Source organism: Corvus cornix, chromosome 10 (assembly GCF_000738735.6).
Source record: "Corvus cornix cornix isolate S_Up_H32 chromosome 10, ASM73873v5, whole genome shotgun sequence".
Lineage (NCBI taxonomy): Eukaryota > Metazoa > Chordata > Aves > Passeriformes > Corvidae > Corvus > Corvus cornix.
In genome coordinates, this window is record NC_046340.1 from 10,963,485 (window position 1) to 10,988,334 (window position 24,850).

General features: G+C 42.3%; 1 protein-coding gene across 12 annotated transcripts in view; it reads right to left on the minus strand.

The window, feature by feature from the left end:
* Positions 1-24,850, minus strand: part of MEGF11 (multiple EGF like domains 11) — a 255,686-nt gene that overhangs the window by 107,531 nt on the left and 123,305 nt on the right. For 10 of the 12 annotated variants that reach the window (XR_005602740.1, XR_005602739.1, XR_005602741.1 and 7 more), the window contains exon 7: positions 13,263-13,337. The exons of the other annotated variants lie outside the window; for them this stretch is intronic. Coding sequence is in view for 7 of the 10 variants with exons in the window: in XM_039557502.1 (XP_039413436.1) it covers positions 13,263-13,337 (75 nt within the window). In the remaining 3 variants the exon portion in view is untranslated. The remainder of the gene's footprint in view (positions 1-13,262; positions 13,338-24,850) is intronic. 12 annotated transcript variants of the gene reach the window in all.

The following is a 24,850-nucleotide window of genomic DNA, read 5'->3' on the forward strand; positions in this document are numbered from 1 at the left end:
GGGAAAGGATTCAATTTTTCCAACTTTGGTATCAGTTTCTGTACATTTTTAAAAGCAGGGCTCTACAGTCAACAATTTACAGGTGATAACAGTATTTTTTTTCAAGTTTTTAAGCATGTCAGAGGTGAACACATTTCTAGGTGTTAGTTTTCCTTGTATCAGCCAAAAGACTTCAGTCTAATTCTTAGACTCGTGGACTTAAAAATAATATAACCTCATAATGCAAATACTGTGAATTTCATTAAAAATCAAAACACCACTTGACTGCCAAGCAACAACAAGCACTTTTATGCATAAGCTGACTAATTCCATCTTCAAAGCTTCTGAAAAAACAGTAATTGTAGCTCATCATGGCTACACCTCGAGAGATAACCTTTTTCTTACTCCTGCCTGCCCTCCAGTTACAGAGGAACCACTGATGACTGTTTACATCTCACTTACGGCAACAGGACCCATGGTGGAGCAGAGCCACAGCCATGACATGTGACAAATGCTGCAACAAAGATTTATAAAGCAGAGACTCTAATTACAGCCCCGATCCACTGCCCACTGAAAGGAAAGCAAAAGACACCACTTGTTTTCCCAGTGTAGCCTTATAACCCAATTTATCCTCAGATTTGTTCTGGCAGCAGAGTGTTGAGCTGCTGCCCACAAAATACTGCCAGGTGGAATCTTAGTAAAAAAGATTTGAAGCTGTCAATCCAAGTCCTTGTTTTCTCAAGTCTCAATTATGGGACTATTTTCCTCGTGGGAGCTCTTTATTACTTCCCATTGGGAGCACAACTCACCCCGAGCGTAGCTGCCAGAATTCCCCCTCGCAGGTTCTGACTGCTTGAGTACATCCACCTTATTTTACACTATTTACACGAGTGCTGTAAAGTTCTTTATTGATGCCCAGGTTTTACAGCTTAATTTTAAAGTACTCAACAGTTGTGCTCAGATATAGTGGATAGATCCTCCTGCTTCCATATGTTCTCCATTGTCAGGGAGGTCCGAACTGGCAGCTTGCTCAGCCCGCCTGAGACATGGCCATAAGTCTTTGGAATTGGGACTTTTAAAAACTCTGCTTTTCCTGATTCTTGTGCAAACCACTCAATCTGTCTTGGCTTTTAAACTAAAGACGTTTTTATTTACTCTTGCTTTTGACTGGTCTTGGAAATACACGTCAATGAAATACTGTTATTGTAAAACACCTTAAAGAACAGGTTTAGGACTAGAAAAGAATGACTAGAATTCTTTATGAATGAGATCATAAAATCCTGGAATGGTTTGGGTTGGAAGGGACCTTAAAGATCATCCAGCCCCACCCCCTGCCATGAGCAGGGACCCCTTCCACTATCCCAGGCTGCTCCAAGCCCCGGCCAACCTGGCCTTGGACACTTCCAGGGATCCAGGGGCAGCCACAGCTTCTCTGGGCACCCTGTGCCAGGGCCTCCCCACCCTCCCAGCGGAAAATTCCTTCCCAATATCCCATCCATCCCTGCCCTCTGGCACTTTAAAGCCATTCCCTGTGTCCTGTCCCTCCATCCCTTGTCCCCAGTCCCTCTCCAGCTCTCCTGGAGACCCTTTAGGCCCTGGAAGGGGCTCTGAGCTCTCCTTGGAGCCTTCTCTTCTCCAGGTGAACAACCCAAACTCCAGTTTACCACCAAGAATTAGTAAAAGAACATTGTATTAACCAGCGCCAGAAGTGACAAATCACAGGTTTACCCAAACCAGTCCTTTCTGCCCTCACATCTTTCGTAAGTGTGAAAGCTCAGAGAATAAATTTGGCTGTGGTGAGCAAAGCACAGGAGTATGAAAATCCAGAGTATTCCCACACTTTCCTGCTTTCATGTGTGCAAACAGAAAAGGGGGAAGAAAACAAGGCATGGAAAGTATTATACAGAAAAAGGAAAATCACTAAGAGTAGGAGGAAACAAGGAGAAAGTGTAAGAAAAGAACACTGAGATAGGTTAAAAGAAGGAAAAAAAAAACCCAACTCCATAAAATCCAAAAAAAACCAGAGAGGAAAATAAAGAGCTGAATGAAAGACCATGTGCATTCCTGCTGTCCCTGCCTTAGTGTCCCACATATTATATCCCTGAAAATAATGAAGGTCACCAGCACATCATAGGAAGTAGCCAGCAATGAGAAGCCCATTACAACCAGCACAGAAACAATCAATTTGTTTATCCTTGTTATCTGAAAACAGAAAACAAAGTGGGAAGAGGATGGGCTCCTCTTGCTCCCCAAGGCTTTCGTTCCCCAGCTGCTTCCCCTCCCCGGTGCCACGCACATGACTCCTGCTTTTTACTCCTGGATAGGCAGGGAATAATGACTAACTGTAATAACATAAATAGCTGCTTCTTGCACACACGACATCTCCTGTCTGATTTCCTGGGAGCTGCATTAGCAGGGTTTATAAGTCAATTTTTAAAACTCAGGACAGCATTAAAAAACTGACAAATGCCACTCGGTCACGTCCCTGTTGTCACAGTTATTGAGGCCTCTGGAGAGAATGTCAAAGAAATAAAGCAAATTTCTTTTTTTGCTTAATTTGTGTCAATTGATTTCCTATTTTTAATTAATAATTCTAATTATGATGCAGCAAATTTACCCAACAGACACAACTGGTTTAATCAGCATGTATTGATTGTAACAGTAGAATTATCCCAGTGTTCCTGACACCATTGATTTTCTGTTGTGTGACTGTAAGAAAACAGCAGCTGGACAGACTCTGGTGTCAGCTCACGGTGTTGATGATCCCTGAGCTATGAATTGGTGCTCCTGACCCGACAAATAAAAACAGAGACATTATCTACTGCTTCAGCACTCCAGAGGAGGAATTTGATGATTAAGGCACGGCACAAATAAGAGGTTTAGTCATAGCAGTAGCAGCAGGAACATGAAGATGGGAGACACTGATCTGAGGCAAAAAGGCAGCAGTTAGAAAAGTCCTTGTAAAACTGAGCTAAGTTATTTGGTGTAAATTCCTAATTTGTCCTCATTTTGGACAGCTCCAAAACATCTCTTTAAGCACATGCTTAAATATCCATGATAAAGACTTCAAGATATTTTTGAGCCTGAGTCTCACATTTCTTTGTAGAATCACAGAATCGGAGAATGGGATAGGAAGGGACCTTAAAGATCATCTTGTACCACCCCTGCCATGGGCAGGGACACATTCCACTATCCCAGGGTGCTCCAAGCCCCATCCAACCTGCCCTTGGACACTTCCAGGGATTCAGGGGCAGCCACAGCTTCTCTGTGCACCCTGTGCCAGGGCCTCACCACTCTCCCACAGAACAACTTCCTCCTAATATCTGATCTAAACCTTCTCTCAGTTTGAATTTCCAATCTTGTTTCAGTTTTTTCCCTATTTTTTCTCCATAGCTTCCCTCTGACAGTGCTCCCAGAGGCTGTAGAATGTCCATGCCATTGACACCTGGTACAGCCTGAGCTCTCTCAAATGTCACTGCCGTCCCCAGCTTCTCCAGAAGCAGAGCACTGGGCTGAGAAAGGAAAGGCAATTTACAGAGAAGGTGCAGTGTGACCCAAACTACTGTTGAGCCCTTTTGCTGGAGTCATTGAGATTCCTGCAATTTTCTGCTCATCGAGTTCCAAATTCTGCAGAAATTATATTAAAAGCCCCTTGGAGCAGCACCGAGAATTTTGAGCCATTTGCAATTTGAACACTCCGACTTTCAAAGCGTACAAAGGCTTTGCAACAAAAGGTGGGTTTGAACTGACCCTCTGGAACCAAGATATTCCCAGGTGTGGAAGGAAAAATGATGAGATCTGAAGGCTGGGCCAAACACCAGTATGGAGGGGAGAAGAAAATCCAAGGTGGATGGTACTATCTCAGTCTGGGAAGGCAGAGACATCCCACCATTCCCAGAGGGAGCAGAGAGCAAAGCATTCCTTTACCTGAGGTGTAGCCTGGGATTAGAACCAGCCCCTGTGAGAGGTGTGAAAGGGAAAGTCTGATTTGTTTCCTTGCAGAGTTAATCACAGTGGAGCAGAAGATAATTCCCCAAGTTTCCCCTCGTTTGGTTTTCCACAATACCTGACAATACGAGCACATTTAACAGAAAAGCTGCTGTGGTGGAGGGGAAATCACAGGTAATAGAAAAATTACAATTTTTCCTGAAGCTGTTAATTCATATTTAACATTTTCAGTTCTGCTTACTCCAACTATAATGTGTCAGGAATAAACACGAGATTATACTAGTTAGCTTTTTGGCTAAAATATTTGGAACAGTAAAATTGATAGATAATTACAGTAACAGCTATTTGTTCCCTGCCAAACCTGCACTAAGGCATGTCTGCCTGCAGACTTATGTCTTTTTAAGCACAAAAAGATAAGCAGTACACATCATACACTTTGAATAATGAAAAAGATATCCTATGGCCAGCATTTCAGAAGTGGAAACAGACTGTGGTTTGAGTCAAACCATATCTATTTATGTAAAATGGGATTTTAATTGGAGCTACTTATCCCCGTGATACAAATGAGGCAATGAAAAATGATTGATGCACTCGGGTAATTATTGTTATAGCACCTTGCAAACTACAACAAAAAAACTTTAATGTACATAATGGCTGTTTAAATCTTAATAAGATACAGAACTGCATTTCAGTAGGCAAAATATTAATGCTACATTTTGAGCAATATTTATATTTAAATACAAACAATATTTAACTGAAAAATCAGAATACATGAGGAATGCTGGGTGGGTCGGTTTAAGTGATGAATAGATTTATTTTGGAAACATATGGAAGAAAGTAAAAAATGCATTAACTAGTCATTTTGCACAGTGGGGACATCTGAAGATGATACAGCACAAACTCACTGTCTCCCAAATTGTAAAAGGAGGCAGTGAGTGTGATGGTGCAGATATATCTGGTCTCCTAAGAGTCACTGTTGCTGCTTCTCTATTTCGACCTAACAGCAAAGGTTAAGAGTGCAAACCCAGTTTCTGTTCATTATTATACAGCATGAATAGCAATATAAATTCTTAATAATTGTTATACCTAGGGGGGAAGTAAAGCAATTCTGCTCATTTAAATGAAATGAAAGCTGAGATCTCCAGCCATCCTTTCCCTCTCCAGCCTTGGAACACTGCCCCAGCAGGATGTGAGGCTGCTCCTGCTCTTTCCATCACGGTCAGATCAGACTCTCTTACAGAGCACAGGACTCGAGCAGTGCAAACATCAAGTGCAAGAGTCCTGTTAGAGATAAGTCTTCTGAAGATAAAAAAACTGCAGCAAAGACTTCTGTCTATACAATCAAGTAATGTGTCATTTGTCAGGGAAGGAAGGTCTACGTTAGCCTGAAAAAAATGCCAAGCAGCTGCTTATAAGAGAGGAGGGTATTGAATAACAGACCAAAGCAATCAAGACCTTCTCTGGTTATAATCTCATTTGTGCATTGACAGTATTTCAGTCAATAGCCTGTCATGCACTAGCCAAGAGTTGTATTGCAAAAATATTTGGGACATCATCTCAAATTTCATAGCTGGTGCCCTACAAGGTCAGAAAGTGGAATCATTACCTTAATAGGGTGAGTGATCAAGCCATAAATCCAGAAAAATCAAATTTTACTTCAGTGTTTCCTATAAGGAAAAATAATAAAACTTCCAAAACATTAAATTTTTATATATCATCATTTCTAGCAACCAGATCCATTGCATCATGAAAATCAGAGGCCTCTGCATATAAAGCATGATCTCACTTTCACTGGAATCAATCACAAGTTCTCACTCTCTTTCAGAGAAGTAGGGGATACTCACAGAATCACAAATGGCTTGGGTTGGAAGGGACCTTAAAGCTCATCTTTTTCCACCCCCTGCCATGGGCAGGGACACCTTCCACTATCCCACGGTGCTCCAAACCCCAGTGTCCAACCTGGCCTTGGACACTTCAGGGATCCAGGGGCAGCAACATATTCTCTGGGCACCCTGTGCCAGGGCCTCACCACCTTCACAGGGAACAATTCCTTCTTAACACCTGATCTAAATCTCTTTTATTTTTAGTTTAAAACTATTCTCCCTTGTCCTATCACCATCTGTCTGTGTAAAAACTGACTTTCCCTATTTTTTATAACCCTCTTTAAGGCTGCAATGGCATCTCCCCAGAACCTTCTCCTCTCCAGGCTGAAGGGGAACAGTCAGATTTGGAAGGGGATAATTCATAATTCTGTGTAGTTCTGGATGCAGATTATCATATTCTGGATGCAGATTATCACATTCTGGATGCTCCTACTGGATTAAGCAAATGCAAAGCAGAACAGGGAGTTTGGCACATCCTCCCCCACTTCAGCGGCTGCAGTTCCATCCCTGCAGTGGGAACTTTCCTGCAAATAAGCACCTTTATAGAAGTAGGGTCAGCACATAGGATCATTCAGACTCTGTCACTCTCAGGATTTCTTTTGTTTCTTGAGCCTCTCAGTGAACCTGACTCAAGTACAAAACCCCAGATGAACCCCTCAAAAAAAGTCATTTGGATTTGGTTTGTACTGTGGAGCAGCTGCCCTGTGGAATGAAGGGGAGAGTGGTGCTGTTGACTACGGACAGGAGCAGTTGGTTTAAACCACGACAGCATCACTGCACTGCTCATTTTTATATCGCATTGCAGCCTCAGAATATAATTGAACTGTTTGGCTTTTGAGTGCCTTTTCATTGGAAATGCAATATTAATGAACCCTACTGAGCTTCCCCAAACAATAACAGGGTTATGAATAAAAAATTACCCCTAACTGTCCTGATTCTACATGAACCTTCCTAACCCAGCTATATTTAACACCAAAAAAGGGGAAAAATACCCAAAGTAGAAGATATTAATGAATTGTGAAACATGGATCAAGGGCATTTTGCTTAAATTCCTGATTTGATCAGTTCAAGATATGTCCCTCTCATATACCAGTAATCACCTGGATACAGGGTTTAGCAACCAACTCTAATTATAGAGATGTTGAGCAGTGATTTTTTTAAACCGAGAGTTAAGCTGAGAAGAGCTTCTTGACTAGAAGCCAGTGTGCTCAATCAATTAAATTATCATAAGAGAAGAAGAATCAGACCAAGGGGGAATGCGGATGTGGATGTGAGGCTGATCATTAGCACAAGTGAACTGTCACCTCGGTGTAGGCTGGAATGTGGCCATACCAGGAGATTGATGGATGAATTTTGCTCAGCAGAGAACAGCCCACAGTGAATTGCTGGTAAGATCTGAAAATAAATCTTACAATATTACAAGGCAAGGTGGAACTGCAGCCTCTGCAGTCCTGCTGTGGTTCACAGGCTGAGCAGGTCCTATCTGCCTGGTCCCAGGGGCCTTTCCTGGGCTGAAGGAGGTTTTTCTCCTCATATTATGGGATGTTGTACAGTGCCAGTGAGGTGTCACACAGCAGCTCATTAACACTGGAAGTGGATGAGCTTGGAAAGATTTGGATGGGTTCGTGTGACTCGAAGATGCAGATTTTCCCCATAACCCCTCTTTTTCTAGATGACAACTTCATGTCTGCCTATTAGAGAGAGACTGACTGGAACCACAGCAATCAAAAACCAAAAGGCAATGTGGGATGTAGGTAATGTAAGGATGAAGCTGTCTGGCAGGTTGGTTTCTGGGTTCATGGAGGTTTTATTGACCTGCAGAGTACCTGTGAAGAGGGGATGGATGTCAGAGAGCTCACTGAGGAAGGTTTCTTTACCCTGTTCAGCTATTTTAGTCCTCAGTAGTCAGGGGGACTTTGCTTTAAGCTCCCTCAGTAGAAGAAGAGACAAAGACTAATCTTGCCATATAGGGTCAAAACTTAAACAGACAGCGGGAAATTCACAGTGAATTCATTAGGTGCCCACAGAGTCCTCAGAAAGAGGAGGCCTGAACTGCTGTCATGATGCCCTGGCTTGCAAGCTACAGCAATGTGACTCTGGAATCAGAAATCAGTGTATAAATCACGAGAAGATGTGAACTTCCTTCGTTCCTCACTTAGGAAGTTTGTGCTGTAAGAGATGTGAGGCTCATTCCTGTCACACATCCAAGGGAATGGCTTTACAAATGACCATAAATATCATTATTTGATATTTGAGCTCCTGTGGGAGCTCAAAGGCTCCCAGATCTGCACTATTCTGAAAAGGTATGAGCCATGTGTGAGACTTGAAATGTCTTGTTTTGATACTTTACTGCAAATAGATGTTTTTTGGATACAATGTCCAAATAGAGAGACTTTATTCCCAAAACTGCTTCCTAGGTAAGATTCACACTGGCTGATTTCTGCCTGGCTTGGACAAAGCTCCCACATCCCTCTTAATAGTCCAGAGCACTCTAATTAAGACTGTGCGTAGCAAGTTGCCTTTTTATAGAGTGTGAAGTCCATAAAGCAAAGCCATTTCTATGGCTGCCCGCTGAAAACCCCTCCAGCCCACTAAACCTCACACCCCTTTAAGGGCATGGTGAGATCTTTCCCAAACCTTTGTAATATTCCTGTTCCAAGGGTTTTTAGTGTAAGCGATAGATGGCCAACTGAGAGCACAAGGAAGAGCAGCTCTTAACTTATCCATGAAGTTTGAGCTGGCACAAGGAGAAGTATAAAAAATCCTCAGAATTGTGTCTCCCTGAAGGATGATGGTCTCCATTCCTCAGTGTCCTTAAGCCACAGGGAGAAGGAAGGGTTTGTGGCAAGCAGGGTTGCAAAGCCCATTATAAACCTCACTAAATAAATCAAATTCTTCCCACTGACCTAAGCTGACTCTGTTAAAACCGGAACACTGAACTGAATTCAGATACATGGAAATGAGGTGCCAATTCTTTTTTTTTCTGGAAATCATCCAGGGCTCCTTTCTGCACTTCTGGGGTCTTCAAGCATTTGAGTCTCCTCTCATGCTGCCCTCTCACCTGTGAGATACCTCATCAGCAGAAAAGGGATCACATTTTTTCTACCTCTCTTCTCTCCTCAGAAATCTGCTCTGCTGCAGCAGCAGAGGCTCTTGGCAGCGGGGAGACAGCAGGTGCGTGGAGTGCTGCTCTCATCATCCCTCCTCCTGCCTCCTCGGCCTCATTAGTTCCAGCTACAGTGGGAAAACTCCTGGGGAACGGGGCCAGGGTCAGCCTGGGACTGCCCCAAGCACTCTGGTGTCACACAGGGCTCATCCCAGCAGGAGACTGGGCACAGCCTGGAGTGTGGGGGGCACTGGATTTCAGGGACATGGGCAGGGCTCAGGCTGTGCCAGTTAACCTCAGGGGCAGAAAATCACCTGGCCCAAGGACAAAGCTCCCATTTCCTTGGATCCCTTTGCTTGGCAAACTCTGTCATCTCCTGCCTGACATGTGGATCTTTCAGTCCCCAGAGCCTTCACTGCCTACAAAAACAAGCACAACTCCTTGTAGGGAATAAGAGAATCCCAGAAATTATAGAAAGCCTTGGGCTGGAAAGGACAGAATGGTTTGGGTTCATAGGGACCTTAAACATCTTCTCATTCCAACCCCCCTGCCATGGGCAGGGCTGCCAATAATATGGAGACAAATTTCAACCTTCCTCTAGAAATGCTAAAATAATTTGTCAGCTGGTTTAGATGGCTCTGTGTGAACACTCTGTGCCCATCAGCACCCACCACTCTGCCAGTTCTTCTGTCATTCACAAATTTTTGCTGCAGTGATTCCATATTTACTCTTAGATCAGTAATGTAAATATTGATAGGAGTAAGTGGAATAGCAGAAACCCACCAGAAATACATTTTATGTTTATTCCACATTGACAGCTGCTTTTTGAGATCTGCCATTTAGTTTGTATTCAATTATTAATGCATGTTGTTGATAATTGTATAGTGCTGATTTTTTAATCAGAATATCCTGCAGTACTGAATCAAACATGTCACAAAAATTTATTTTATTTGCACAGCTACTCTAATAGAACTTGCAACTAAATCTGTGATCTCATCACAGAATGAAATCAGGTTTGTGTAGAATGAACAATTTCTTGTGAAATGCTAAACCTTATTTTATTATCTTTTGATTTTTTCACTGATTGAATCCAAATAGCACCATAACATATTGGTTTTCCTCCTGAAGTGAAGGACATCTTTTCCAAAATCTCTGCAGGATTGTGAAAACATGCAAGTTTCTCTTTGGTTTTTCCTAAAAGATATTTTATAGAATTTTCTAAAAGAGATTTTTGAGAACTTGCAACCGAGGCACCCAGAAGAGTGACTTGGCTTCTGGGCTGGCATAGCAAGCAAGCCCAGGGGGAAGAAGGAATGTCTGAATCATCCTCGAAACTCCCTTTTCCACATCTCCAGCAAAAATTAGAGAGCAGCAGGGAATTGTACCCAGGCTGCTCCAGCGCAGGCAGAGATTGATTTCAAGCTGCAGGATGTTCCAGAGGCCTCGTGCTCTGCACTGGGCAGCTCAGGAGGGACAGGGATTCCCCTCTGCTCCCAGGGCAGGGCAGGGAATTAAGTGTTGAATACTGGTTGGATACTGAGCATGAGCAGCAAAGCAGCTTTGGCTTCTCTCCCCTGCTCCCTTCACTCTTACCCAGCTCACAAAGGAATATGATTAAGATGTGAGTTGTTTAGATCCATTTTTAATATCTCCTGATCAAAAGTGGAAGCTTAAGGAGCATGTAAGGAATGACTTTGATATTAAAGAGAGAGAAAGAAGAACAAATAGTTTAATTTGCTTCTTGTCTTTCTTGGCTTGGGAATTTAAAGCAGATGTTCATATGTGAACACAAAAAACCCATATTCCCTCCAAGTCTGAGCACAAATCGCCTGGATCAGAGGGAAGATATCTGGAGAGGGATACACCAGGGTGCTGCCTGCTTGGAGGGGTGCAGGGATGGCACAGGCAACGACCCCTGCGAATGGGCTGAACGTGGGACCAAAAAATGAGGGAAGAAATCCTTAATGGAATGAAATACTTGCAGTATGCTCTCCGCATAAAACAAATGTAAGTGTGTTATTGCAGTGTATCCATGGATCTGAAAACTGGGAAAAATGCAGATTGAGTATTACAGTAGGATTTTAATGGTGATCTTCAGAGACAAAGAAGGATGCAATGGTAGAAAGAAAGGAGCTGATTTCTGCATCTTGAACTGATGAGAGCACAGGGTGGCACATATGAGACCCCTGATTAGTCATAAATAGGGGAAACAGACTCTCCATATCATCCAAATCCTAAAGGGCTGCAATGTCAGATTTTCAAGAGGCTTTGATTCTTTTTGGTCTGTGCATGTAACAAGGAATGAGAGCTAAATTGTGGAAACCAAAGCCAGGCACAGGAGAGAACCCAATCAGCACGGAATCAAACAGGAGGGTGCAGGATGTTTCACAGATCTCTTTAATCCATCACCTGAGAGAAATGGCCCAATGAAGCAACTACCACTGACCTTCCAGCCCCCCCAGGAAGAGGCACATTGCTCTCTGCCATGAATTCCTGCTCTCCAGGCTGACTCCAAAGCTCAGGAAGAGCCAATCACTCACTTCAGAATTTCCAGGAAGAGAAGGGATGCAGACACAGGCACAGGCAGAGAACTTTCAGAGGGTAACCCTGCCCCATCCCCTTCAACATGGAACCATCACAGATAAACATCATCACTGATTCCAGCATTTCCTATGGGCTCATGGTGTTTAAAATGCTTTATATATATTTAATCTCAGTTTCTTTTACAAGAACTTCAGGAATACCCCGAACTGTTCACAAGGAAGACGGAAGAGGAAGGGGATGAGTATTAACGAAGAAAAAGACTTCAGGCTTGGTTATAAATCTGGGATATTTGATCCCACAGCAAGACAGTCCTTGAATTCCTACCATTTAAAGCCAGATCCAGAGTGTGTGGGCATGAATTCCACAGGTACATATAGGCACCCCAATGGCTTTTTGGAGACATTGACAGTTATTGTTCTGAAAGCCAAAATGTATCACAGGGACTTCTGTACCTCACAGGGTCCAAGAACAGCTCATGTCCACCCCTTTAGAGAGGTCTAGTCACAGCAATTGCCTTCACCATCATGTTGTGTTATAGGCTAAATACTCCTCCATTTTTGCTTCTATGTGTTCTGCATGTTCAGGTTTTATTTAGGAAATTAAAACATTTCAGAATGTCTCTCTGTGCTTAGATTTGTATTGGTAGCACAGTATTTACCTTGCATTAACTGAGCATAAGCTGAGTGCAAAATCCGGCCGTTCATACAATGGGATAATTTTGGCACTGGGCCCAGACAAGAACAAAAAAACAATTGTCTGAATTTAATCAGTTGGTGTTACTTGGCAATGCAAGAAGTCTTTATGCAGGTATTTATTTTTCCTAGCAATAACAAGAATATTGGAATTTATATCCAGGAGATAAGTGAGTACCTTGTCACTCAAGCACAACTAACAAGGGAATTGCTATTTGGTGCAGACATGTAAATGCCAAATGCTTAGTCTGGTTATTATTGTAAATTCCATTTTTACAACCTCTTATTTTTAAAATGGTCTCTTAATTGATTTTTAATTATATTTTTCAATGACATTTAACTACACGTGCTTTGTAAATAAACCCACACACATCCCAAAATATATTACAGGAGCAAATACTGACACAGTCGAGGTTCTCTTTTCCTTGCCTGCATTGAGAGCTCTCAATAGAGGTTTTGCATAAGAAAGTGAGATCAAATTGGTTTTGGGTAGAAGTGGATGCAGTTCCACCATAGGCAGCTGATACCAGAAGATTTGGTCCTCAGAGTGTTACTGATAACATCAGAATGAATGGGATGAAGCAGAAAATGAGTGAGAACATCCAATCCTGTGCCCTGTAGTTTACCCAGGTTGAAATGTGGCCAGGACATACTGACCTAGATCTGGTTTATGTGAAACTCCACAAGCTCTTCAGTGATCAGAAGAGGCTTGAACATCTCTTTAACCTCAGGAATACCACATTAAGGGAGAAGCAGAAGGATTTTCATGTCTCCAGTGAGTGTTTTGGAAGTGTCGAATAGCCCAGGTGAGCACCAGGCAGACCTGTGGCGCAATGCGCAGCATTTAAGGACATGGAACTATAAATTGCATCCATCCAGCTGCCTAAAGCACAGGTTTGGGATGAGTTTAAAAATCCAACCCAGTATAACTGAAACACTGTATGAAACTACTTCATTCCCTTGAGTTTCTGGCTCAGCATCCCTCAGGTTTGGGGTCCAAAGGATTATGTGTCATTCAAGAGAGAAACCATACACAGGGACAGGCTGGAAGCAGCTCCCTCAGATCCCACCACCCTACATGAGCCATTGGATTTGTTGGAAACCACTCACTGTTGTAGTTGCTGTTCCCACCAGTCTCTGCCGAAGTGGTGCTGGACTCCCCCAGCCCATCAGAGGTGGCCAAATCTTATGGAAAATCAAAATAATAACTTGAAAAATACCACTTCCCGTGCATTCCTGAAAACACTGTATAACCTTGATGAAGTCAGCAGGACAACGACAGGTGAGGACTTGCACCTTTTTCACTCAAACTTGCATGTGCTGACAATTCCCACATACCTTTACCATGGCCAGGATGCCACCTTGTTATTAGCAGGGCTGTAATTTCATTAATGGTTACAAAGAAGCGGAAAACACTGGAAAAACAGAATTTAGTTTTTATCCAATTCCCAAGCTTAGCAATTGTGCAGAGGCATAGTGCTTTTGTTGGGGAAGGACCTGATTCCTTTATTCTGTGGCACTCATAAAACCCACAGGACTGGGGAATGACTCTATTGATCTTGGGTAAGATTCACTCCTGTGCAGAGATCCAGCACAAAACAGCATTTCCCATAAATTTTGTTTAAGCCCCATCCTGTGGAATAAAGCAGCATGCAAATCACACATTACTGGGACAATAATGCTTTGTTCCTAAATATTGCTACTCCTGAGGAGACTACAAAATGCTTTCAGAGACTGTCAGAAATGAGATGTGACTTGCCAAAGGTCACCCAGCAGGGATGCAGAGGAGCTGGGACATGTCCAGGTGCCAGAGCGGAGACCTCTGTCCTGTCCTCTGCCCTTCTTCATGGTACAAACACGCAGTGACAGCTTCTGCTCCCCAAAATGTCTTATCAAAAATGCCTCATGTAAAGTCTGCCTGCACAATGGGAGCTGAATGTTCCTCACAAGCTGCATTCCTTAATTCAGGCCGTTTATTTTAATTTCAATTAAACCTGATTTAATTAGGTGTTGTATGTGTTCTGCATAGATGACTAAAACTCTTCTAATTTTTTTCCAGTGGGTATATATTTTACCTGCTCTCTTTTTTTGCAGTGGTAGCTTTTGCTCACCCATACCTCCTCCTACAGGATCTGAGGGAAAAAAAAGTCCAGCTGACGTCCATTTCCACCCCTTATGAAAGTAGGGGTCAGCTCCTGCCGTAATGTGAAGACTGGTAAAACATATTTTCTGACAGTTCTAAAACTTCCAGAATGCAGAAATTAAGCGAAAGGAATTGGAAATCTCAGGGACAGATTCCAGCAGACAGCAATGTACACTCAGTTCATTAACTGACTATGACAAAATATAAGTTCTACATTTCATATATGTCACAAACTCTTAAGAACAGTAAGTGTTTGTTAATGGACTTTTGGGGGGAAAAAAGCTAAACCAAGTGGCAAAGGTCTCTGCACTTCTGTGTCTCAGCAAAACTGGCTGCAAAATAGAGTAAACTGTGGATGTATTTTAGGGAGCTACAAGTAAAGTTTCAGATTAATCCATTCCTGAACCTGTGCTGTTGCTCAAAACAGTAATTGGAAAACAATCCTGGTAAGGTTTCGTGCAGCAAGGACAAAAATTCTTCCTTCAGCACAGGTCAGTCCTTTTATTTCCTGGGGAAGGGAATAAATGGTTCCACTGGGGATCTAATAATTGTTTGTTGTTTCTTTTTAAGCAAACATATATGCACCTGTACTTATGAATAGTTACGTTTTTATTTGGCCATAAAGTGCCCAAGTGGTCCTTTAAGAACATAATTCCTCCCTAATTGCACAGCCCTGAGTACTCTTGGACAAATTGTAATTACAAATGCATGTTCATTCTGCATGGACAGTCCCTGTTTTACTATTTCTAATTACCAAAACACAAATGGTTTCAAATTAGAAGAATCCCACCAGTTCCCATTTTACATGAGCACAAGACAAATTTAATAACAAATCTTTCAAGGGTCTTGTAATTCAGGCTGGCCCAGGAGCAGGTGCTGTGAGAAATCCCCCTCTCTTCAAACACATGAAGTGAGAGAAATGCAAGGTAGACCAAAAAGAATCAATTTGTCATGACCAGTAAAGAGAGCTGGAGCTTCTATTTTCATTTCTGATACCTGAACTGGCAAAGCATTTCAGCAGTGACATTTATTGATCATGTAGCCTCAAAACAAAACTGGGGGGGGTGCAGAGCCTGGAGAGGCAAAAGATATGCATTAAATACAACAGGGAAGTTCCAAAAACTGCTTTTAATAGCAGAAAAAAATCCAGAGAAACAAATCCCATTTATAGGCCTGGGAAGCATGGGAAGCTTGCAGCCACTCTTACCAGCAAGAAAGCGTTGGGATTTTGCTATCACATGGCTTTTCCTGTCAGTTTGATCACTATTTTAGATGCAGAGGGGACATTGTGCCTGTTAATGTCACTGGCCTCAATCATGCAATCCTTAATCAAGCAGAAATCCCTGCAGCTTTCCCCATAAAAGAATTACAGACTTAGTTATAGGTTTTCTGGTGCAGGTTTGACCCCTGCTGCCTCCCTGCTGCAATAAAACTCCTAAACCCTTTTGGATCATTACTCCTGCAACTTGCCTGAGGGCACAGGGGGTGCAGCATCCATGGGGCTGTTTTCTGTTTTTATCCAAGAGCTGAGGATGCATCCAGTGACTGCCCTGGCCAACAGACAGCACGAGAAACCATCTAAACCAGGGCCAGGGCTGGGAGGGAATTCTTGCCTCACAGTAAATCCTCCCACCAACTCAAACTCCCCACAACTTCCTCATTCTTGTTCAGCCATTGCCAGAATGGCGTCCTTTTTTAGAACAAAAAAGAGATGCCTCTTTTGCCTCTTAATGGCTAAAAAGGTTATTACGATTGTTTATTCTAGGCTCTGAAATATGTGTTCAATTCTTAATTTGCTTATAGGTCTTCTAATTACATCAACATTGGGGTTCTGCCTTTGTAGCTGTAATTGGAAGCTGATGTAAAACCAAGACTAGAAAACATTAAGCATTGCAGTGACTGGAGCTGTTTTTCGTGGCATTTATCATCTCACTGCTTGTTTATCAGAATGAAATTTCCAACGCAATTCTCTTTTTAACCTACAATATTAGGTGAAAATATTAAACATGTTCACTGGCAGATGATTATTTATCAGAGACAAAGCCAAAAAAAGCCATACCCTACTCAAGGCAGAGCCTGCAACTCATTATGTAACATAATTCAACATTAGAGAGTGAGGAATAGAGAATGCTTTGGATGGGAAGGGACCTTCAAGACCATCTCATTCCACCTTCCACTAGACCAGGTTGCTCCAAGCCCCGTGCAACCTGGCCTTGGACACTTCTGGAAGTCCATACAAGAATTCCTACAATGTTTGTGGCCTAGTTGTATTCAAAGGCCATGATTTCAACTGAACTTAAAATCCCCTCCAAGATCAACAGTAAATTCTTCTGGATTCTTGTTTTCAAGTTTAAAATTGTACCAGGAAACATTAATTACAAACTAATCTAAATGCATCATCACCCTGTAGCCGATTGGCCTCAACCCTGACAAGTGAAGTGTGTTCTTAGATCCAAACAAAGGTGATTTTTGGGGTCTGTAGAAGCTGCTGAACATCAAAACCAACTCAAGACACCTGAAATTATTCTCCATTGAGATCCACACAAACATTCTGATAATGCCAAGTGCCATACATCATTAGAGCCCTTTATTCAAGGTGCACTTCATGGTTTACTTGCCATATTGTAATAGGAAATCATAATGGAATAATAAATGAAGAAAAATAGTTTTTCTGTTGTCTTTGTTCGAATTTCTCAGTGTGTGAGAGCAACACGTGTCTGATTTTTCATCTCTCCTTCAACAGCCTGAACTGACAGATTGCCCATAATCTGTTCTAAAATCTCAGTGCCAGAACATGACAATAAGCCCCACGGAGTGGCTTGGGAATCTCAAAGGGAATAATTTACCACTAACCAATAGCTGAAGGGTGACCCAGTTTGGTGAGGCCTGGAGAGAGACACATTGCTGGTGGCTCTAAGCATGTGGGCTCCATGCAGGCACAGTTAAAAGGCAGATTAATTGGCAGTCAGGTGTGAGGAACAAAGCCAGGGAGCCCTACTGAGGACCACACGGCATCCAGCCTGTTTGGAAAGCACTTTATGAATTAACCTAGGCTGGGGTTTTTTAAACTGTGAGCATCCAAAGATTCACACCAGCATTTCTCCAGCCTGATCTGTATTCCAAAGCAGTCCTGCTCACATAAATCTCAGTGCTGTTTTTTACTAGAGAGTGAAAGGGAGAAAAGCTGCTGTTAAATCAATAGGCTGCGTTGCACACCACAGTATATGAAAGTCCTGGTGCTGTGCTTATCATTTGTGCTGCCACCGACTAATTGCTGTCCCTTGCACTTCATTATCCCCTGTAATATGGTTACAATAACAGAGGATGACAAATAAGAACTGTTATCTTCTCCAGGCCAGTCTTTCCTCCCAGGGTGAGTTCTCATTCAAATCCATCTATCTGGATGAATAAGATTTACCAGATTACACATGGACTTAAAAGGTTTAACACGAGCAGTGATGGAGAGCTGCCTTAGGAAATATTTTTACAGGCACACTTTGGGGATCTGGCACAAAAAACTCTTTACTGCTGCTTTTGTACCCACCATGGTTTCCCTTAGCTCTCCCTGCATTTAAGGCAGCAGTGCTGGCAGACAGAAAACCTAGTTCTATAAAATACTAAACGTGTCTCATGTCTTCTCTGAATCAGGTCTGCCAGTCATTCACACACCAGAGAGGTGGTCTGATTCTTTTGATGTTAAATTAGATCCTGAAACTAATAAAACTGCCTACATTGATTATGAAGCAGAAACAGGCAAAGAATATTATGGATAGGAGAAAAGAGTTTGTGTCTGGCAAGAAAGGATAAAAGTATCTGATCATTAATGGGTGGCCTAGTTAAAGAAAGTCCTTTGTTGCAGCAAAAAGAGGAACTGTAGAAAATATGAATGAAACCTCCAATAGCCACATTACGGCCACCTGGTCTCTGGTGAGGCTCAGGAGAGGAAGAGGAGCCTCTTTTGTGGCTTCCAAAGTCTCTGCAGGAGATCAGTTTTTCCCATTGGATATAAAGGATGTGCACAGTGTCAGAAGGAAGGAGAGATGGGGAAGCCATTATTACAAAGTCTTTGCTTATGCTAAAGATCCTCAAATCCTCAGTGTGCAGATACAAACTCATATGGACTACAGAAGGCTGCAATGGAAACTCAGATGTTTCACCAATCAAATGAATGCATTTATAAATTACATTTCTTTAATCCTGTGGCAGCCTCACATGTGTCTCAAAAGTCAGCCTTTACCCTGGGCATCCAAAGCACTCACAAATATCACCAATATTTGTCTACACAAAAGGCACAGTTGCATTAAGGCACACATTTGCATAATTAAAAACATCCATAGGTGAAGGAGCAAAACCAGAAACGTAACAAAGAATCATTTATTTTCCAAAGCCTTCCAAACCAAAGTTGAGGTAACTAATTGCCCAATATTTGGTGGCTGGAGGTAGTTCCCACTCTTAACCATGCTGAGCTCTCTGTAAACTTTTGCATTATTCTAACTCCTTCTGGCAATATTGTTTCTTTCCTTTTGATGTTCTAGATGCTCTTTTTGTTTTCTGCTTGGTTCCAAACTAGTTATAATCAAGAAATTCTCTTAGAAAACAGCATTACGTAAGTGTCCATAATTATGTGTAAACTGGTGCTAAACACCTAAGGACCCCAAGAGTCCATAAAAATAAATCTGAACATGCCCATGAATCATTGTCTCATTTGTATTATTTCAAATGCTCTGCTAGTTAATGATGTCTTGAATTGGTTTATTATTATTATAACCTCTCTGATAGTTAAATCAATCAAATAATCAGTGCTGCAGTTCATCAAATATACACCTCCAGGAAGATGCGGCTTCCCTTGTATACTGCTGAGGAAAAACAGCATTTCTTTATTATAGACATGATTAGTTTGTCTTAATATCCTTGAAATGTGGTGAAATAGTGCCTTGGAGGTAACAGTCAACTATTTTTGCATATGTTTATAGCGTTTCTGTTTCTCTTAGAAAGAAAAAGATGTAAATTGCACTGCACCAGTTCCAGGGTGGAGTCACTGGTGTGTCCTGGCTGCAATCTGTTACTCAACACTGCTTCATCTCAGGCACTCACACCCTTCCAGAAACCCACCGAGCATCTTTCTCCTCACAACTGTGCTGTATCACACTGATTTTGCTTTTTCCCTTTTATTAAGCCAGTCTTTCAGAAGCTTTGCTACATCTGTGTGGATATCAGCTTCTGATATCTGTTCAGTGAGCAGCATTAAAAGGAACTACTTGTCTTAGCACTGCATTGACATTATCATGGCAAATTGCTTTAAAATATCACTTGTAACTGTAATATTAGCACAATAAAATATTTTAAATTTGCCAACTGTGTCTCAGAGCTTGCCCTGATGGTGAATTACTCCTCATAGTACATAGTACATTAACAACAATTCTAATAATTGTCAGGAGCACTGATGGACATTTTGTTCTACTCAATGAAGGGAGATCACAGCTAGAAGGACACAGGCAGTTTATTAAATTTCATAACTCCTGCTTTCAGGTAGGTGATGTGGAAGACTTACACCTATATATCAATTATAAATTTATTGTGCTAATAGCTGGTAGGATTAGAGCATCTGCAAGCTGCAGTTTTATGCAGAGCTCAGGATCAAGGCTTCCCATGCAGTGACTCCCATTACAGCCTAATAAAGATGAATGTGGCCAGTGTAGCTCAGAGAGAGCGCTCACTAAATGAAGAAAGCAGCTCGGTGAATGTGGAATCTGTACAGGAGCCAAACCCAACTCCTTTTTCTAACTCAGAGATGCAACATTTGGGCAGCTGCCCAAGGAAGGGAAGAGAAGGAAAACCAAGTCTGCATGCATTTTTATTTCTCACTGACTCTGAGCCCACACCTATAAAACCTAACTAAATTCTTGATTTCTTTACATGTGCCATTCCAGGCTCTTTAATACATGATTATAGGAATGTAATTGATATGCAGGCCATGTTAAATGCATTATGGTAACTCTGCAGTTAGGGAAGTAACATATTCCCACTAAATTTCAGTATGATGCAGTCCAAAGTGAAAACACGATAAAAGGAATTCAGAAGATGAGAACTCAGTGGGGTTTCATAATCCTCAGCATGTGCACAGTTGAGAAGCAGAGCTCCAAATGACCTGGACAAATCTGCATAAAGTTTTTTAGCAAACATAAATGAATTCCTGAAGTAATCACTCCATCAACACATGGGATTGTATCTCCACCTCTCCCACTCTTCACTTCTGCTTGCAGAAGAAGTCTTGCATAATAAGTAAAAACTGCACTTGCAAAGTGGTTTTTTTGAGCCTTTAGGATGAACACTGCTCAACCTGACTACCTGGTGGATATATTAAATAATTTATCAAAAATATCTATGCTGTGCTTGATTCTAAGGAGAGAAATAAGGAATGATAGTCTGTAAACAGTGGTTTGTTACACAACTTTCAGAATCTAAAGGCTGAACACTAAAGTAACCTCTGCATTGCACAAAGGAGATAATTTGGCACTGACAGTGTGTTCCAAATTTGACCCATCCTTCTGAGGAAGGTTCTCAAAGATGGGATAGTTAAAAAGTTAGCTTGGAAAGGATGTTACATTTGGTAAGCAAAAGTCAAATCTGGTCAAACTGAAACAATGCTACACAGTTGAACTGGATGATCTCGTGGGTCTCTTCCAACACTGATTCTGTGCATGACCTGACACACCAGACCCTCTGAAGAGGGTTAGCACAGCTGGAAATGACTTCCAAAGCTATTCCTGGGCAACATGGAAGTGCATCACTGGAGGGAACCCCGAGAAAGTGCCATTCCACTCCTGCTCTCTGTACTGGGCTGTTCTCTCAGGGTCCTGGGTGCATTGGTGGGCCTTGACAGCCCTGCCCAGCCTCCCTTTGGACCACCACTCACAGCCCAAGGACCCAGAGGCTGCATTTCAGCTCAGCCCTGGACCCTCAGCCCCTGCCTGAGCTAAGCTGGAGCTGTGTTTGTCTCCAGCTCTGTCCCAGCCAGGCCTCTGCCTGCCCAGGAACCCTGCTGATCCTCATCCTATGGACTGAGATCCCAGCCTGACCTCACACCAGCCTCCTCACCAAGGACCTGCTTGGTCCTTCTCACTTAAAACAGGGTTAAATTTACACATTTCTGAAATAAATGGATTTGAAATCATAGGTCATTGGTTCATGGTAATTAGTGTGTGACATCACTCCTGCTAATGTTCAACATATGGTCTAATGCAATACTACATTATTTATTACTACATTATGTTACATAAGTGCAACACATATAAAGAGTCAAGCAACTGAAGGCTGCACTTGGTTATGTTAATCCTCTCAAGTACCATGGTATTTCACAGCACCTCTTAATAGCCAAATCTTTTCTGCATCTCGACTGCTGCCTGGCAGTCTGGCTAAGAGAGATGTGGGGGATCCATTCCTGTAGCTGAGATCTCACCCTGCCTGCAAGTGCCTCACCAGATGGTCAGCATATTGCATTTTCCCCTTGGTAACATCCTTTTTTCTCCCTACATCTGGAACTCAAGTAGGAAAATACTTCTGTTGTTTCCTGTGGTGCTGAAGGTAGGGACGTATCCTCAGCTCCAGCACAGCACAGCTGCCCAGGTCTGTACAGTGTTTTAAGCTGAGATACACCTGAATTTTGGTGCTTATTTTCCCCTCTCACAGCCTGGTGATGCACCAGGCAGGGAACTGCTGTCTCTTTGATCAAGAATTTCCACAAAACAATTGCTTATTTGATCTCAGGTGCTTGAAGTGTTGCTTATCCTATTCCAATGCTGTTTTGAAATGGCTTTTAGCATTCATGACTTTCATCCTAAGATGCCTCTATTAGTTAATCAAAAGGTATTCTTGACCCCATTCAAAAGTTCTGGAGCTCTTCCTGTCTATTGTCCCCTAATTAGAGTCACAGGCCCAGCGTGATGGTCTTCTCCAGAGGAACACTGAATCACATAGGTCACTGGCATGAGGCTGCTGCCTCTGGATTGTTCCCCTGCTCTCAGCACCAAGGAATGGAATGGCTTTTTAAAAAATTCTGTGTTTGCATTAACGGGTAATGTGTTTGGGAGGGAATGACTTTTTTATTGTAACATTTTAGCAACAGCTCAGAGCTTTGAAAAGGCATCATTTTAATATGCACAGTGCTCACCTCCTCAAAGAGCGAATACTCCAAAACACTTTTCAAAAGAGTTACACACGTTACAGGTTATTTTAGGAGTTCATTTCCCAGCATTTCTAATTTCTTTAGAAAACAACATCCTGAAATCACCAATCATTCCAGAGCCCACACTAACACGACAGCTTGGCAAACAGAGAGTCCAAACATGCTTCCTTGGCAGTGCCTGTGTGGGGTGTCCCTGGTGGCACTGGGTGCCCTCAAAAGCCACTCTGTACCAACCTCCATCCCCTCAGAAGAACGGGGGACAGAAAATACAACCTTGGGGTCTGCAGAGCTGTTCCTCTCACACGTTCTCACTCCTCCCACCAGCTGCAAATGCACATTTTTGGGGTTTTCCCCATCTTAACTCTGTTATTTCAGTAAACCCCTGATAGGTTCAGCCTTGGCCAGTGTTGGGCCCATCTTGGAGCTGGCTGGCATTGGCTCCATGGGACATGGAGGAGCTTCTGGCAGCTTCTCACAGAATCTTCTCACCCCTGCAGTCCCCCACTACCAAAACCTGGCCATGCAAACCCAGTGCAGTGACTGCCACTTTTTAAACTGGCCCCAGCAACCAAAGGTGAGATCCACATAACCCAGGAAACAGAAATCCCTGACTTGCTTCTGCTGCAGAAGAAAATCTTTAAAAGCTCTTCATATCAGGAATCTAAATCTTACTTTCAGAAGTGATAGAAAGTTTAAAAGCTGAAGTGTAACTGGGTTTAGGTGTGTAAACTATTGATGTGGCATCAGATTTCTCTGTGCTGTCTGAGGTCATTCTGGCTTTGCTGGAGCACACACAGGGCATCGACAAACCCAGCCCTGGCTGCCAGGCCCCTCGAGGAGCAGCTTCACAAAGCTCCTTGTACTTGTGCATGTTCTATGATCACAGGTACACAGATCCTCCATCCATTTTCAAAGTGCAATTTAAGACTTTTGAGAACCTCCCCCCCCAGTTATTCCTCACTAATGTCTCTCGATGAGGTCAAATTCCTCTTCCCCTTTTACAAACTTGTAATACCTGCTTTTCTCTCCAGACTAATTTTGCTTTATAAACTATTAGCTTCAAGGAGTTACTCCAGAGTAACACTGTTGTGTGATCAGAATATAAACTAGAGGGAATTGCCTGTGTGTGTTCTCATCCATACCATTCAACCAGTCTCTCCTATTCCCTATTTTTTCACTCTCTGTTAGTTATCCCTCCCAGACATCTTCCAAATCCCTTTATTGGGTTTTGTATTTAACAAAGAAGCAATGAAACCACAGAACTCTCCCTTCATTACCAGAGTATTGTAATAGCATCTTTCTTCACTCATAAATAGTATTTCAGAACTGTGAACATCTGCACTGTGGGAAGAGAAACTGGAATTGTCAACGGCCTGAACAACATCAGCTCAGAGACTCCTGGCTAAAAGACCTTCCAGTCATGATATTTTGCATATGCAAAAGCTCAATCATATCTGGAGAGCCTAATTTGCTTTAAGACATTTAAGATTCCTCTGATCTCTCTTCAGGACCATCAGCACACCTAAAGAAAATTTACATTTTTATGTGCCAGGATATGGAAAATTGTCTCAGGAATATAACTCTGAAAACTTGAGTCAAATATTTTTTTTCTGTGGATCTATCTAGGAGACAATTTGACAGTGTAGGGTGAGGAGTTTATTCACAAGCACTTCATATAACCCACTTAATTCTCACCTGGCTTTCCTGCATCACCCACATATTCATCTCAGAACCACATCACGTAAAACCTTCAGACCACCTCCCTTGTCTTGTGGGGCAGCTGAAGTCACAGAAATCATTGAAGTCATTAGAGTCTCTTAAGGACCAATGACCAGGGTGCCATATTCCACTGACTTTCCATGTAGGAATTCTCACTGAAGTCACTGGGACCTCACATGAAACAATCAGTGCTGGATGTGTTCCCAAGCAATTCATTTCTTCAACTACAGGTTATGGCTTTGGTGATGGACATGAATTCCCATTACTGCCAACAATTTTTACATACCTAATTAATTTCCTGAGCTCCCTATTAAAACTTGGTGCAGAGTTTGGCTGCAGCCTAGAGGTGGCCTTTTTGCTGGAGAAAATACCACCTATTTGATATGAGATTCTGTTTCTAAGAAAACGGGAACTAACCTTGATATTTGAGTCGTACAGACATTTCATCCAAGAAGAACTGGATAAAGATGACAGGATTTGGTGGCAAGGAGTGTTTTTTCTGTACGGTATGAGAAGAGCTTGGATAAAAACAAAGTCAAAATTGATTCATACTGATTTATACAATAATCTAAACAGAACTCTTGAAGGATAAAGAGACATGGAAGAGACAGTGATGCAGTTCTCTATTACTGATGATGATTTAGGCTGTGG